Source organism: Jaculus jaculus, chromosome 10 (assembly GCF_020740685.1).
Source record: "Jaculus jaculus isolate mJacJac1 chromosome 10, mJacJac1.mat.Y.cur, whole genome shotgun sequence".
Lineage (NCBI taxonomy): Eukaryota > Metazoa > Chordata > Mammalia > Rodentia > Dipodidae > Jaculus > Jaculus jaculus.
The window spans coordinates 46768496-46785805 of record NC_059111.1 but is presented as its reverse complement, the minus strand read 5'-3'; the positions used below and the strand labels follow the sequence as shown (position 1 = coordinate 46785805).

Here is a 17310-nt window from a genome sequence, read left to right as displayed (position 1 = left end):
CTGTTAAGTATTCCCTGACCTACTTTTAGACATTACACTTGTGTTTTAGTAATGCAAAGCTCAATGCAGATTCAATTACCTCATAGTTCTTGACTCCTTTGCTTTGTGAAATAATAATCTTAAACTAACATACTTAGTTTCTTTCTGCTTCAAGGACATTAAGAAGCCCAATCTATACTCTAAATCAAAGATTTGAGTTATTTGTATACCAGATTTAATTATGAGTTCTCACTTTTACATATAAATATATGTAGATAATAGGCATTTAACCTCATCTTTTTTTTTCTTCTTTTCTTTTCTCTCCCATCCTGACCTCATTACTCTAAATAAATTGGTTTTGTTCTGCTACTTAACAGGCTCCATCTCAGCTTTGATTTCACTTGGAAGATTTTTTTTTTTTTTTTTTTTTTTTTTAGTATTTCTGTTGTTTGTAATGGGACATACCTATGATTTTTTTTTAAACCACTGATTAGTTAGAATATCAGTAAATGACTTATACAGAGCAATCTTTCTATAGTAATGCAATAAGACAATTCTTCTACAGTTAATTTTCAAAATCCATCACATGAATCAGAGATTTACTCAGCCTACATGAAAGACTGAGTACTATTAACAGGTAAAAACATGCCCTGAACTTTCAGAATACTGCAGGTTGCATGCTGGACTTGTGGGAGAAAATGAGATTAGTTCATTGTGATTGTTACCACAGATGTTCTTACCTGTACCATTAATCATGTCACAGTAGCTTGGCCAATAGGACAAATTCCTTTGGAATAAAGGAAAGAAGATGAATAAATATTTCCATTTCCAGAGTACCTTACTCATATTACTTTTTCTATTCTGAAAAAAAAAAAAAACCTGCTGCTCACATAATGAGGATTACATATGACAAATACTAAGATTAAGAAAAATTTTAATTCACTTAATAATGTTTAGTTTGTTTGATCCTTTAACCTTATTCTATTAAATCAAATGCCTGATCCCATTAAAAGGGCACAGATCATAAAATAAAACTATAAAATAAAGGGCTAATCAGAACCAAGTTGGGGTTCACATAATTTCAGAGAAATAAAGGCATAGAAACATTTATCAGAAACAAGGATTTTGACTTAGAAATTGAATATGTTCCATTGGATAAATGCATTATTGGGTAGAATGTTTTGTGTTCTTACTGAATAGAAAAAAGGTATTATAGGAATCACAATGTCATACAACTGAAATTGGTAAATATTCAATGTTTAATGCTTCACCATTCACACTTTTATGGGACAGTACTTATGTGCATTTTAGTGTCTAGATAAACTATATAAACACATGGAAGTGATAATATGATAGGATTATCTTTCTTGATCTTAACTACTTTTTGTTGATGGGAAAAAAATTGGTACTTTTTGTACCCAACATCTTATCTAGCGGGATACCAAATAAGCTGCTAATCATAGCCTTACCATTACTCTAATTGGTCTTTTGTGTAATCTGAAAGTGATGTGAAATTCACCCTAATAAAGAGTACCAATCTCTCCTCAAAGTCACTCTATCACATGAAAATAGGGATGCCTATTGCCCAATGTTTTAAAGTTGGTCTTATTCCCTAGATGTAATCACTTAGAAATAACTTTTTTCTTCCTCTAAACTTGTCTATTAAAGTGTATAACTATGAATCGCTTTCTGAATTGAGAAGAAAAAAAGTACTTTACTCATTCATATTGGACTTTTGAATGTTAAATTAGATAAGGACTCAATCTGAAGCAATGTCTACTTGATTTAATAAAGTCATTTAGTCTCCTTCAACTTGCTTACTTTATCAAAAATATTTGTAATACAGTAAAATTATAACATTTATTGAGAAGGCTTTCTTCCCTGATATTAATTGCACTTTTATTTTACACTTGAAAATTTGTGATGCTGAAGGTTAACTGGCAGAGGCTGGGAGAAAGAAAATAAGAACTTTTATAAGCCATTCATTATTTCAAAGGTCTATGTTTCTTCATTTTATACAATTTTTGAACTACTAATTCATTTTTACATTGATAAGAGCCTAAAAGTTTATTTATTATTTGAACAAAGTGTTTCAAGGTGGTTATAGTTGGTAATTATGACAGCCTGCTACTACCTTTGTGGACACATTTAGAACAATAAAAGAAGCCAGATGTGCTAGTGCACACCTTGAATCCCAGAACTTGGAAGCAGAGGTAGTGGGATTTTTGTGAGTTTGAAGCCAGCCTTTGACTACATAGTAAATTTTAGGTTAACCTGGGCTAGACCAAGAACATACCTTAAAAAAAAGAAACAAGAAAAACAGCAAGCAAAAATATGACATGCTCAATTAAAAATTTAAACAGTCAAATATCCTTGCCTACCTCTTAAATAATTTATATATTTACTTATTTTTTTTAATTTTATGGTTGCAGTGCAATGTGCTGCAGAGCTGAAAACAGATCTTTTATGATTCTTCATGTAAGAAAACCATGCAGAAAGGCATACCAAATTCTAAGCAGCGTAAGCTATGCTCTGGTGAGAACAAGCCAGACCAGTAAAAAGATGTGAATGTGTAGCAGAACAGTAACTGCCAGGGCTGGTCTAATGCAGACCTGTGTCATAGGCAAGTACTTATGCCTTAGTAACAGAAAAAAAAGTATCCCCACATTAAATATACTAGTAACACATATACACAGCCTAGCTTCTTACCTTTTCCCTTTATAAGAGTCAATTATGCCCACTTTGTTTATATTGTCCTTTCCATTGAACACTTTATAAACTCCATCTGCAGTATTATTGTACTGAAAAGATATGTGTAAGACAAAAAAGTCACTTATAGAATAAGTGATGATTTTCAAATTTCATATACATATACATATATATATTTCTTATATATATGTGTGTGTATAAAATATATTTTTCTCATTTTCACATTTCTCAACTAGCTGTTTATTCTAATTTATTTTATAGTATTTAAAATGTATAATTTCAATAGGATCTTTCGATTACAAGGTTTAAGTATTTTAAGGGGGGTATATAAAAGTTGCCTGGAAACAAGCGCTAGATGCTGAGACAAAGTAATAAAATACATATCAGAGTTTGATAGGACCTAAAGTTTAGCACTGTAAGTTATCAGGTGAAGAAGCACTGAATCTTTCTAAAGGTATTCTAAATGTTAGGATTTCTAATAGAGGCTACTAAAATGATAGATTAGACACACAAAATTAAAAACTGACAACCTAGGAAAGAACTGAGTTTCTTATTTCAAATAATAATTTCATCTCTCACACCTTTACTCTTTCTAATTAATATTTCATTATATATACAATCTTAAGTGTCACCTAAAAGTAATATAAAGAAATGGAAAATATAAATTAAATAATATAGCTTACTAAACATAAATTCATCAAAATAAATCTTTCCATCAACTTCAAATTACCTTTTTTAGAAGACAATTTCATTTCATTTTTATAATTTTTATTATTATTATTTTTATTTTTTTTCCTTTTTTATCTTTTCACAATTTTTATTAACATTTTCCATGATTATAAAAAATATCCCATGGTAATACTCTCCCCTCCCCGTACTTTCCCCTTTGAAATTCCATTCTCCATCATATTACCAAGTTACCTTTTAAACTTTGAAAAAAATTATAAAGATCTACAGAAAGGATGACAGAATGAATATATTTAACATTTAACTCACAAATGTAATGTCAATCTTGATTTTTTGAAAAGAACTCAAAATCAAAAAGAGCATTCAAGGGGCTGAAAAAATGGCTTAGTGTTTAAGGTGTATGCCTGTGAAGACTTAGGGTCCCAGGTTCAATTCTCCAAGTCCCATGTAAACCAGATGCACATGGTGGCATATACATCTGGAGTTCGTTTGCAGTGGATGGAGGCCCTGGTGCGCCCATTCTCTCTCTCTCCCTCTCTCTTTCTCAAATAAATAAAATATATAAATAAAATGTTTTTTAAAAAGAGCATTCAAAACATCGGTCAAAGATTCATAGACTTAAAAGCCAACTTTGGATGAATTCTGTATTTTAAAAAAACAGTAAAACTTGAGTGAAATTTTATACTAACGTAGTCAAAATAAATAAATAAAATATCCTTCTAGTATAGCAGAAGCCATATGAAGTAGAAACATTTTTAAATTAGCATATATTCCCAGCTTACCAACAGGACTAATATACTAAATTAGAAAGTTATGCATTGCTAATAACACTATATCTATATTACAGTTCTTATTTGGTACTTACAGGATAAAATACACCAACTGTAGTAGAAATAGGGTATGGAACCAAACTCAAGAACGGATCCTTATAGCCCCACAACAGTTCTTTCAAAGTTCTTGTTTGGAACATGGAAGACTTTGACTTTTTGATAAGAGAATTGAGAACCACTTGAACAAATGCATTTTGATAGATATGTGGGGCAGCCTGTAAAAATAATCAATATTTAAGACAGCAATGCATGGTATCTGAAAAAATGGATTGAATATAAGAATCAGCTAACAAATTAAACCTTTAAATTGAACCTTAGAAATTATTCACAAATTTAGACTAGATTTAGGAAAAAAAAAATGTGTTGCTTGCCTAATTCCTAGATTATATTTCTTTGTCTCCTCTCTAGCCACAGGAGATTCCATATTGTGTCCTATATTTTGATGATTTTGCTTATGAGGTTTTTTATTCATCTAATTTGTATGACTTACTTCTTTCCAAATGTCAAAATAACACTAGTATATTTATTTGTATAGAATGACAAAATAATGAAAATCTAATGATAATTGTAATGATGAGAGTAAGTAGAGTAGGTCTGAAGTCCCTTAAAACAGTCCCTGCTGCTTATGTACTCACTGCCACAGCTAGATTGAGAACCGTGAAGGTATCATCCTCTGTTCCAACCGACATTGAAGGCTCAAAGATGGCCCCATGGGGCTGCACAAAAGACACGGTATTGTCTTCAGAATCATGAGTTATATTGTCCTTAGCTAGAAAACGTACTCTGAAAAAAAAAAGTAACCAAAATTAAAAAACATTTTTCTCATGTAAGTATTAAATATCAACTATCATCCAACCATTCATTCAACAAATACAACTTTAATCCAGTGTGTCAGAAAGTATGCTAACCAATGAGTTTACAATGAGAAATTGACTATCACTATGTCTCTAGAATTAGAATTGCAGAAAGACATATAGGCATTAATTGACAAAAGGCCCATAAGAAAACACATAATTCCAGCCTTGTCGTTAGTGGAGCAGGGAGAAGTGGTGATCTGGTACCATCCCACATGGGTAACAGAAAGAAGAATTTGAATAAAGATGTGCAGGAAATTGTCATGTGTAAAATAAAGAAGATTTCGTTTGCAAACTGCAAATGTTTGAGTATTATTGGATTTAGAGTGCAAAGGGTGGTGAGAAAGTCACTGTATTAAGTGAGATTTCAAGCATAAAAGGACCGGATACACAAATGATAGTCTTTATCCTAAGGGTAAGAATATGAGATAGAAAGATTAAACAGAAAAATACTGAGTGTATTTTTATATGAGAAAGAACTCCCAAAGTACATAATCTATCCAGCACTGGCTTCTTCATCTTTTTCAATATTTACTGACAACTACAGATTAAGCAAAAGTGTGTAATTTTGATGTAAAGGGTTACAAGCCAGCTCTCTTCCTCACCCCATATGATGAATAGTTTTAGGATGTAAAAAAAGGCGATTACTATGGAAGAAAAAAATTTCAAGAATACGATATCCTCTAAAATGCAACAAGGCAGACATCATTCTGCTTTATATTTTGGGTGACTATTATGTGAACTGAATAGATAACTAAAGACTGAAAAAGCATCACACTGAAATTTACATAAAAAACAAGTTTTTAAATCCTTATAAAAATAGGAGTTCCTTAGGGAAGCAATTATGAGTCCCCATACACATATAGATTTTGGTATTTTCAGAATTTTCTTAATTATGATGTGTGTGTGTGTGTGTGTGTGTGTGTGTGTGTGTGTGTGTGTAGACAGTGATTTACAATGTAGTACATGCTGGCCCTCACTCTTGCAATATTCATGGCTCCCAAGTGCTATAAATATAGATGTGGGTCACCACACTAGGCTCGAATTTATTCACAAATACATTAATGGCTTATATTATTTCAAAAGTGGCTTTTAAGAGCCCCAAACCCTGTCCCCATGCCATCTCATCAGAGCTTTGTTATTTCGTCTCCTTGAGTAAGGCAGATATTCAAATATTGAAAAAATGAAACAGCACCCAACCCACTCAATTGCTAGCAGTGTCTTATACACTAAAATAATCACATTAAAATTAAAATGCATATTTTCCATTGCAAATTGAGCTTCAGTAATTTCAGGAACATTCAATTCATGCAGACCTAAGTGAAACAAAAGGTACATAATTTTGATTTAAATGTTATTTCTTAAATTGCAGCTGCAGCCGTCTACCAGTAGGTAGCACTCACTAAGAGAAAATCATGATAATCCTCTCGTACGCACGCACTCATATTTTTTCTAAATATATATAGTTTCATGTTGCTTCTTTTGCATTATGGTTTGCCGCATCACAATGTGGGAATTTTATTCAATTAAGGGGTAAGCAAGAGATTTCCCTTGTGGTGTTCTGGTTTATGATTGAATAGAATAAGCTAAAGAGGGCTTTGTACCTTGGGACGCACAGGTTGTGAATGGCATAAATGCACCAGCTACTCTGTCTGAGCTGGTGCTTACTACCAAAAGTGGATTTGGAGGTCTGGGATCCCTTTAAGGTGGTCTCAGCTACATCTTTCCTATGGAAACCCGACAGTAGCGCTTGCCCTTTTCCTTTTCCTTTTCCTTTTCCCTTTTCCTACTGTACCCACATGGGCACGTTTTTGAGGACCCACTCGTTTCCCTGGCACATGATTGCCTAATTTTCCTGTGTTCCCATGCTGGGACTAAGGTGATTTTCTAAGTAGTTAGTGGGATTGGGGTAGGGTTCTATAGCCCAGGCCACATCAAGGAGTTGGCTAACATGGGGGAGACAGGGGCACTACCCAAGGGGCCCATAAATGGTGCCTGTAGGCAGCACAGGGTGTGTAGGGTCTGTGAGCAAGTAGAGGCAGCCTGCAGACCAGCCCACCAACGATGCAAGACAGAGGGGACTGGAGCAAGTGTGGGCCATGTGCTCAGTGAATGGAGCCTGTTGGAGCCCAGACTGGGATAGATGCAGTGTGTGTGTGTGTGGGGGGGTGCTCCTGGAGACATGGAAGTGTGAGCAGGCCACCAACAGATGACAACTGCAGTGGGCAGAGGCCTCTGGAAGACAGGGAAGTATGCATGCTGGCCACAGATGAAAGACACAGTGTGGGGGAGGGGAGTGGCTCTGGGAGCCAGGTAAGTGCCCTGAGGTCACCTACAGAGGCAATAAGGGGAGCTCCAGAGACAGGGTATGCATCTAGGCCCAGAACCTGCAGGTAGCACAACAGAGAACCTGATCTGAGGGGCTGGGTGGCTAGGGCAAGTGAAGTGGCAGGGGTACAAGTGTATAGCAGGCTAACTGAGAGCCTGGGAATCCACAGATTCCCAACACTGCCTCTTCATGCATGCCCTATCACTGGAGGTCTGCTAAGACCTACTCAAACAGATGGTGGCTGTTATTACCCAGGAGCTGAAGTGTGGATAGGAGGATGCCATTTTGATCAGAAATAAAACAGGGTTGCCCACTCTCACCACTGCTCTTCAACATAGTACTAGAACTCCTATACCAAGCAATAAAATATGAAAAAGAAATAAACGGGAAGAAAATTGGAAAAGAAGAAGACAAGTTAGCCCTATTTGCAGATGGCATGCTTCCATACATGAGTGACCCAAAAGTCTGATGAGTCCATTCTACACTGGAGAATCTGTTTTTTTCTTTTCATAACTTAGTGAGACCTGAGGAGATAAACTACCCCTTGCACTTCAGCTAACCCATAGGTGAGATCACAGAGGAAATGGTGAGATGAGTCAGAATGCTGCTTCCATGGCGAACCTGACAATCAGCACCACGGTGCAGGAGACAGAAGCTGAGGATATTCAACTCTTACCAAAACACAGATCCAGAGGCTCCTAATCACTTATCACCTAAGGAGACTTAAAACACACCCACCATGGCTCAGGGAATTTTGTGGAAAAGGGAGTGGAAAGAATATAAGAGCCAAAGTTGAGACATCATACCCAGAGACACTGCCTCCCCCAAGTAACTGACTGCTGCTCCTACAACACATAACCCATAACCTCATGGTGAATACCTGAAAACCCACTGAGGAGGGTCCCCAGTAGAATGGGAGTGGGAATGAGGGAAAAGAGGGTAACAACACATGATGCACACATGTTGTTAATAATAACAAATAAAAAGAGAAAGAAAATAACTTTTAAAGGTGATTAATTCCTTCAGTACATAGCAGGATACAAAATCAACATGCAAAAATCAGTAGCCTTTCTATATGCAAATGACAAATACACAGAGAAAAAAATCAGCAAAGCTATTCCATTTTCAATTATATATATATAATATATATACACACACACATATATAGTATATGTATATATGTATATACACACATACATATATATATGTATATATGTGTGTGTATGTGTATGTATACACACATAGCTTGGAATAACACTAAGAAAGGATGTAAAATACCTATATGATGAAAATATAAAACCACTCAAGAAAGAAATTAAGGAGGACTTGAGAAAATGGAAAGAACTCCCTTGGTTCTAGATAGGTAGAATTAATATTGTGAAAATTGTTGGAGTGCACTGGATCGTTTGCCCTAGCAGAAAAACCACAGAGGAATTGGGGAAATGAACAAGAACGCTGCTCTCTCTCAGTTCCTTGTAAGATGGGAACTGGACTTGAGGACATAAGTGAACCAGCACACTCCACCCCGGCCCCAGCTGAAACCACAGGGGAATTGGGGAAATGAGCAAGAATGCTGCTCTCTTAGTTAAGCTATATCATCACAAGGGTGATGGAGAAGATACCCAGGACACTCAACACCTACCAAACCAGAGATCCAGATGCTCCTAAGTGCCCATCACTGAACAGACTTAAAATGCCCCCAGCATGGCTCAGGGAATTTTGCAGAAGAGGGGAAAGATTGTTAGACCCACAAGTTGGGACATTTTGCACAGAGACATTGCCTCTCCCCCATAACTGTTTGCTGCCCCCATAATGCATGACCCACAATCCCCATGAGGTTGACCTGCATTCTCAACTAGGAAGGCCTCTTCAGAAAAGGGGCAGGGGTGGGGAGGGAAATGATGGTACCAACATGTGGTATTTACATGCGAAATATGTCTATATCTAGTAAAAATTGTGAAAATGTCAATTCTACCAAAAACAATATACACATTTAATGCAATACTGATAAAAATACCAGCATTATTCTCTACAGAGATTGAGAAAAGAATCTCAGAATTCATATGAAATGGCAGCAGGTCTCAGATATCAAAATATATCCTCAGCAAAAGAAATACTTATAGAGGTTTCACCATACCCTAAATGCCATATTAACAAAATCAGTATGGTTCTGGCATAAAAAAATAAATATAGACCAATAGAACAGAACTGAACACCCAGACTTTATGTCATGTAACTACAGCTATTTGATCTTTGACTAAGGTGCAATAACATAGACTGAAGAAAAGGTAGCATCTTCAACAAATGGTTCCAGAAAAACTGGATAACCACATATAGATAAATGAAAATAGATCCACTTATAACACTAAACACAAAAATAAAGTCCAAGTTCATTAAAGACCTCAAAATAAGACCTGAAGCCCTTCTCCTAGTGGAAGAAAAAATAAGAGCAACTCTCCACAATATGAGTGGGGGAAAGACTTCTTGAACAATACCACAGTAACCCAGGAAATTAAACAATCACTCAACCAATGGGATCTCATGAACCTAAAATGTTTTTGCACAGACAAAAATACCTTAATCAGAGCCAATAGATTACCCACAGAATGGGAGAAAATTTTTACCTGCTATTCCATAGACAGAGGCCTAATATCTAAAATTTACCAAGAATTAAAGAAAAACAATAAAAAAATCAAACCACCCACTCAAAAACAATGGAGCAGAGATCACTTAACAAAATCTTCAACATCCCTAAGCATTAGGGAAATTTGAATTAAAACATCTATGATTCCACCTTACTGCAGTAAGTATGGCAGTTATTTAAAAAAAGTAAACTGCAACAAATGTTGGCAAGGATGTGGAAAAAGGGGAACCCTCAATCACTCTTGGTGGCAATGTATACTTATGCAACTACTATGGAAATCAATATGGAGATTACTGTAAAGGATGAATATACAGTTTCCAATAGACCCAGTTATTCCCATACTGGGCCTTTACCCTAAAGGCTCCATTGCTTCACTATACAGATATTTGTTCAACCATGTTTATAGCTGCTCAATTCAAAATAGCTAAGAATGGGAAATAACCCAGGTGCCTGTCATTGGAGGAATGGATAATGAAGTTGTGGTACATTTACACAATGGAATTTTGCTCAGCAAGAAGAAGAAACAATATAATGAAATTTGTAGGAAAATGGACAGACTTGGAAAAGATCATACTCAGCAAATTCACTCACACAATCACAGAAAGACAAATACCACATGGTCTCCCTCATTTGAGGTTCCTCACTAGACCAGCTTGAGCTGCTGAGATACCTAACAGGCAACTTGATGCCAAGACCATAGGGACAGAAGGGTATGGAGGAAGGGAGAGGTGGGGGTAAACAAACACAAAACTAAACACAAAATTAGTACCATATAAACCATCATCCTTGAAGATAGACTACAAGATTGAGCCCTCAACATGAGCACTGCCCACCCCAGTAACTGACTGCTGCTCCCACAATATAGAACTCACAGCCCTATGGGGAATACCAGCAATTCCACTGAGTAAGGACTCCAGCAAAATGGGGGCAGGAATAAGGGAAAGAATGGTACCAACAAATGACGTATCCATACAAAGTATAACTGTAATTAAAAAAAAGTAAAAATTGAAGTTTTAGAAGTGTTCGTTAAGAAAGTCAAGAGAAAGAATTTTTTTACAAATTTTCCTTAAGATTTCTTTCTTATTTCTACCAAGCATAGGCATTTTTTTTTTCAAAAGAATCCCTGTGGACCTGAGGATATTATGAAGGGATAACACTAGTAGATCATCAGTGAGATCTCAAAGCAAGCAAATTCAGACCTTGTTTTTTCTCTTGTCAATCAGTTTCATCTAAATCTTATTAGTAAAATTATAGTCATTGACCTATGGTTCTAATGAGAAAGAGCATTTTCTGTAATTTCAATTTCAACTGGCCTCAGAGCATACTTGATGGGGAAGTTTATGTAAGCTTAACACAGAAGATTCTCACCATAATGACTTTGATTTTTAAAGATTAGCCAGTTTTCTCAACCTTTATTTAGATCATCCATCCAAGCTACAAAAAGTTCATTTTGGTGATGTCATGAGACAAGATAATCTATATTTAATCTGGAACCAGCTTAAAATAGTTATATGCAGAGGACGGTATTATTTATAAATTTTACCTTTAAATGTACTCCTCTTCCACTCACATTGCAGCTTCTCCAAGCAAAATGGCATATCTAATATATTCCTTTTTTTGTTTTGTTTTGTCTCTTAGCAAATCAGCTAATGGCTTCCATCTACCAGAATGCAGCCAGGCAATGTTTTCTTATATCCCATATAATGTCCACAAAAGTGAAACTCAGGGCTGGGAGATGGCTCAGTGGGTGCGAGTACTTGGTGGCTAAATATGAGAGTATGAGAGGGCCTGAAAACACCTGAATTCTATTCCTTAGTGCCCACAGAAAAAGCTGGGTGTAGCCATGTACATCTGTCAACCAAGTCAGTGGAGTGGAGATGGAGGCCGAAAGAGTTGCTAGGCTTTCTGATTAATAGAGTTGTACTTCCAGAATGAGTAAAAGGCTTCATCTCCAAAAAAAATTATAGAAGGACAATAGAGAAAGATACCTCTCTTTCTCTTCTAGCCCCTGCATACATGAACCTGCACACACACACACACACACACACACATACACACACACACACACATGCATATGCTACACACATATCATATTTATCCACCACATATGCTCTACATATATGCAAAAAATTGAAAATCATTGCCCCCCCCAAAAAAAGAGAAGATGAAAATATCTCAAACACTAACAACCATTCCCTTTCCTTATACTTGCTCACTTCAATTAGATTACACTTCTTAAGCAAGTAGGCTCAGACTGTCATTGGGTCTCATGTGCAAAATTTCATATGTATGTATCTTAGCCAGCACACTGCTTAGGCACATGTTACTCATAAAATATTTCACTAATAAGATCTATACTGTCATGAAAAATTTTTCCTCCAAGGTTAGCTTTTCTTGTATCAATGAAAGCCAAGTCTTTTTGACAGAATTATAAATAGTTATTTATGAATTCATAATGAGATAGCAGACTGCTAAAATATGACAGGTTATAAATCATGTCAGAAACACTACTCTCACAACAACTATTGTATTTCTCTATCATTTGGGCTATCAATTATTCATCTATAAATATAGTTGATTCTTTGCATAGGATAGGAAAGGATACAACCTCAGAATATTCAAAACAAGTTAACAGCTATAGCTGCAGATTATAAAAATAATCACCAATATAAAACTTTGATATCAACTGATCATGGTCAATAAGTAGTTATAATTATCCTTTAGAAAAAAATCACATCTGTATAAAAATGACTCACACAAATTATGTTCCTATATAATTATAAATATATTGATTTTTTTTTTGTTGAGGTAGTGATTTTAGCAATTCATCTCCAAGTTAGCCCTGATAATTGAAAAAAAGAGGCAGTCAACAACTTAGAAGGAAGACAATGTTTGTAGAAATGAGTTACCAGTTACTGTGTGTGTGAATATGGACAAATCACTCCATACTTTTAGGTACCAGCATTGTTTATTCTTTATAAAAGTAAAGATTATAACCAAACACTTCCTCTAGCATTAATACTCAAAGACTATTTAGAAGTGTATTATTAGGGCATGCAAGGTAAAGATTTAGCATAATCACAGTACTTGAGAAAATGTGAGAATGAAGTTACTAATTATGGTGAGTTAAACCATATGTGCCCCATAAATGCATGTGTTCTGAATACTTGTTCCCCAACTGATGGTATTTGGAGGTTGAGCTTTACTAGAGGAGATGTGTTGTTGGGATAAGCCTGGAGTGTTATAGCCAGCTTCCTTTTTGGTACAGTTCTGCTCAGTATACTGCTGCTGTTTTCCACCTGCTGTGGCAGTAGTGATTTCCATCTCATATAATGCTTTCCCTGCCATCATGGTGCTTCCCCTCAAGACTGTAAGCCAAAATTAAAAACTTTCTTCCCATCAGCTGCTTTTGGTCAGATGTTTTGTCCCAGCAATTAGAAGATAACTATATCACTAGGTAAACCTAAACACTTGTATGGCTTCAAGGTTAGTTTTAATATAAATCCATGGCAAGTGCTTCAGTTAAGTGAAATCATTTTAGTTCCATGGTTCTACAAACTGTGTATCTGCATCGTCTAGAGAAGTCTCTGATCCATTCCATGTGGAGTGGTGTAGAAGCTCCTCATGTTGCCCTTGCTGCTGGCCCAGGAGCCACACTTTGACCATTACTGAAGGAAGATGCACATTCATTTTTAAGATGTTAAGCAAGTACAGAACTTTTCCAGAGTTGAAAATATATAATATGCATAAATTTATATATTTTATATAAAAATTTATAAAATAACCTAAGTGTGAAATAATGTACTATGTTATTAAATTCAGAGCAGTTTTTTGTTGCTGGTAAATTTATAGTACAATTAATGTATCTTTTTCATATACTATCTGATAATATTTGGATAGTACGCATGCATATCTTTTTATTTATTCAACTGTTACTAAATCCTTAAAGTCTTACACAAGTAGGAAAAAATATTTCAAGGTAAATTGTTTCCAAGAATATAAAGACAATAGACTCCATCAGGTGAGTAGCACTCATGTGTGAGAACTCTCTCACTCACCTGTAAGTGTAAGGACCTCTTTGTTTAACCTTGATGTTGCTGCTGTTCACTGCCACTTCCTGAGGATTTTGTACATCAAAGATCCAAAACTGTCTGTAAACATCTGTGCCTGTTTTAACCCAGTTTTTGTAGGCAATTGTACCTTCTTCAAGGACAACTTCCTATGAAAAAGAAAAGTTTGGGTTATTCCTTTGTAGCAAATACAGGTACTTCTGGGAGTTTATTTACCTTGTCAAACATAATAAAGGGACCAAGTTCACAGTGAAAGTATCATCTTTCTGGTAAGTATCTTAGCAGTTTTGTCCCCAATCACTTTAATAAGGAATATTGTCCACATATTACAGAATCTTCTTTTGGATAAACTTTTATGAAGAGAATTAGTGCATAATAGGAAGAGCCTGTTTCACTTAACTTTTAGGGTAATCCTGTGGCAATATTCCAATATTCAGTAACAAAATAAATAAATATTATCCAAGTTGTTACAAAATATTTTACCAGTTTGAATTTTATGCTCCCAAGGGGAAGTAATGATGAGGCAAAATAGAAAAAAAATATAACTCGAGAGTAAATGTAGTATTGGAAGCTTTTTAGCCTTTTTCTTTTTGTCCAAAGCTGGGCAATTAAAGGAATAAGGACAAAACATTTATTAAATGAATAAAATTAAATGCTTATGAATAAAAAATATAAATACAAAAATTTCTCTGTAGAATCCCAATCAATGCATGACTTTTAACTCTTAATATGTTTGAAGCAACCCAGAAGTCTATGTCTCCAAAAATTATATGTGGCCAATTTGTCACTGAATTATTTACTGCTTTTCCAAGAAAGGGACAAAATAAGGAATGTTCTGTATGTGTGTATGTATGTATATAAGACATTAAAATAATGGATGTCCTTTAAACTGAAAATAGCCAAGCAAAAACGAATTTAATCACCCTATATTAGACACCAGTTACTTGTTTAAGAGCTTTAGGACTAAGTGGAAAGTCACAAAACCCTCAGGGTTCATTTGGTGCTCTACAAGGTGCGGGAGTTAACATAGATGCCAGCCCAGTTTCCTTACAGGGCTTTCCCTCTCTGAAAAAGCTGCCTATGAAGCCATAGTAACTCATGCAAACAAAGGAGTGGTTGTAACTGGTCATATTTCCAACTGAGCACTTTTGGAAGAATGCCCAGTTCAGGAGCTCTGACTTAACTGAGTGTTCATGAAGAGGACAAACATGGTATTTCGTAGAATATGAACCCAAAGAAATCCATGAATCTGGGAACAATGTGGTCTTTTCATTCTTTCACTAGGAAGCATTAATTCACAGAATGAGGTGGTCAGGAAAAGGCAGTGAACATTTTGACCTTCATTCCTAGAGCACATTTAGGCTCTCAGAAAGTGGTGGCTGGCTCAAGGGTAGCCTAAGAAAACAGCATGGTCATGATGGAAGTCCTAATCTCTGACCCTCATCTTAGTCTCTTTTGTATCATCTTATTACTGGCTATTCCCACCACAACCAATCACCCTCTGCACTTACTTGGTAGATGTAAAATCAAATTTAATATTTTCAGTATATTTTATTGCTTAATGCAGTGGCTAAGGGAGGTCCTTAGAGAGGAACTGGGCATCCAATCAGGATGTGATTGCAAAATGTTGTGCAAGCCACATGGCTGGGAAGCAGAGATGCAAATATGATGTACAAATCTCTTTTGCTTCTTACATGAAAAGTGTCCTGAAAAAAACATTTACTTGCTCCCCCAAAGGTTTACTGCCACACTAGCCCAATATTAGAACAAAGTTGTGAAAAATTATTCAGCCTACCCTTTTACAGGGAATGGTTTTTCCTTTGGGAATGTTGAAGCTGACATCTTACCAATTTACCCTTTCAAAACTATGAGGGGAGAACTCATGCCCACATGCAAGCATCCACACATTATAAGAATCTTAAAGTTTAATGCAAAGGCTATTACCTATCTTGTGTCAATCAAAAATATATTTTATTTCAGTCCTTAATGAACATTAGTTAATACATTTTCACAAAATGGAAAATGGTTTGTGACAGAATGTGCATGACATGCCAGAATATCTCTTGAGTGCTAATGGATGTGCATGGATGTCCCTAAAGACATTGTTTAAGTGTTGTCGTTTTCTTTACTAAAAGCTATATACATAATTTTCCACATTTGTTGCTTGAGATACTTTTTAGTGAGAGTGCTGAAACACAAAAAAATGATATGTATGCCTTGAATTATCTATCAGCTGTTAGAGTTAGGATCATCTAATTTTCAGAGGTAGAAAATGGGTCTAAGTAACAAAGATATCTGAGCCAACAGTTTTGAAGCACATAACAAAGACATTGGTCTTAACATCCAGTTATGTCTGGCTTCTATAATGCCATAGATAGTTCAAAGAGAAAGGTAAAATAAGAATGAAATTTGTGCTATACTTAAGAGCATTTGATCACTTCTGCCTAAGTAACAAGACTAAATATTACAAGTGTCTCTACTTCACACACACACACACACACACACACACACACACACACACACACACACAATGGGCCGGACTGGAGAGATGACTCAGTGGTTAAGATGCTTGCCTATGAAGCCTAAGGACCCAGGTTTGATTCCTCAATGTCAATGTAAGCCAGATGAACAAGGTGGCACATGTTTATGGAGCTCATTTGCAGTGGCTACAGGCCCTGGTACACCCATTCTCTATTGAAATCTTTCCTTCTTCCTCTAAAATAAATAAGTCAACATGATAAAGCAAAGTATTTTATGTTCTTTGTGAAAAATTTAAACTGATTGAATTGAAATTTATTTGGTATAGACTATATAGCCTATTTCAAAAATATGTCCCTAAATTTGAAGTATGAAATTGAGAATTATGTTTACAGAAAAGGGAATATAACCTAATATTCTTTTACATGGCTAATGTACAAATCAGTATTTCCCCCAGAGTCTAGCCCCAGTAATGGCGAGATTCCAGCCCACATGTCATATGCATTAGATGGTGCATGTGTCTGGAGTTTATTTGCAATGCCTGGAGGCCCTGACATGCCCAATTCTCTCTCTCTCTCTCTCTCTCTCTCTCTCTCTCTTTCTCTTTTAAATAAATAAGTAAATGATAAAAAAAAGTGTTAGCCACAAGATGCTATTGAGTTATGTCAACATCTTGAGGCTTGGACAGTAGGGAGGGTAGGACTTATAGAAAGGGAAAAGGTGGGGGGGC

At 35.6% G+C, this 17310-nt stretch overlaps 1 protein-coding gene across 3 annotated transcripts in view; it reads right to left on the bottom strand.

Annotated features, from left to right (window-relative positions):
* Nucleotides 1–17310, bottom strand: part of Cd36 (CD36 molecule) — a 71628-nt gene that overhangs the window by 11776 nt on the left and 42542 nt on the right. For all 3 annotated transcript variants that reach the window (XM_045161042.1, XM_045161043.1, XM_004662316.2), the window contains exons 4-8: nucleotides 14091–14251; nucleotides 4841–4988; nucleotides 4241–4420; nucleotides 2689–2780; nucleotides 720–766 (exon numbers count right to left, since the gene is read on the bottom strand). In XM_045161042.1, the coding sequence (XP_045016977.1) occupies nucleotides 720–766; nucleotides 2689–2780; nucleotides 4241–4420; nucleotides 4841–4988; nucleotides 14091–14251 (628 nt within the window). The remainder of the gene's footprint in view (nucleotides 1–719; nucleotides 767–2688; nucleotides 2781–4240; nucleotides 4421–4840; nucleotides 4989–14090; nucleotides 14252–17310) is intronic.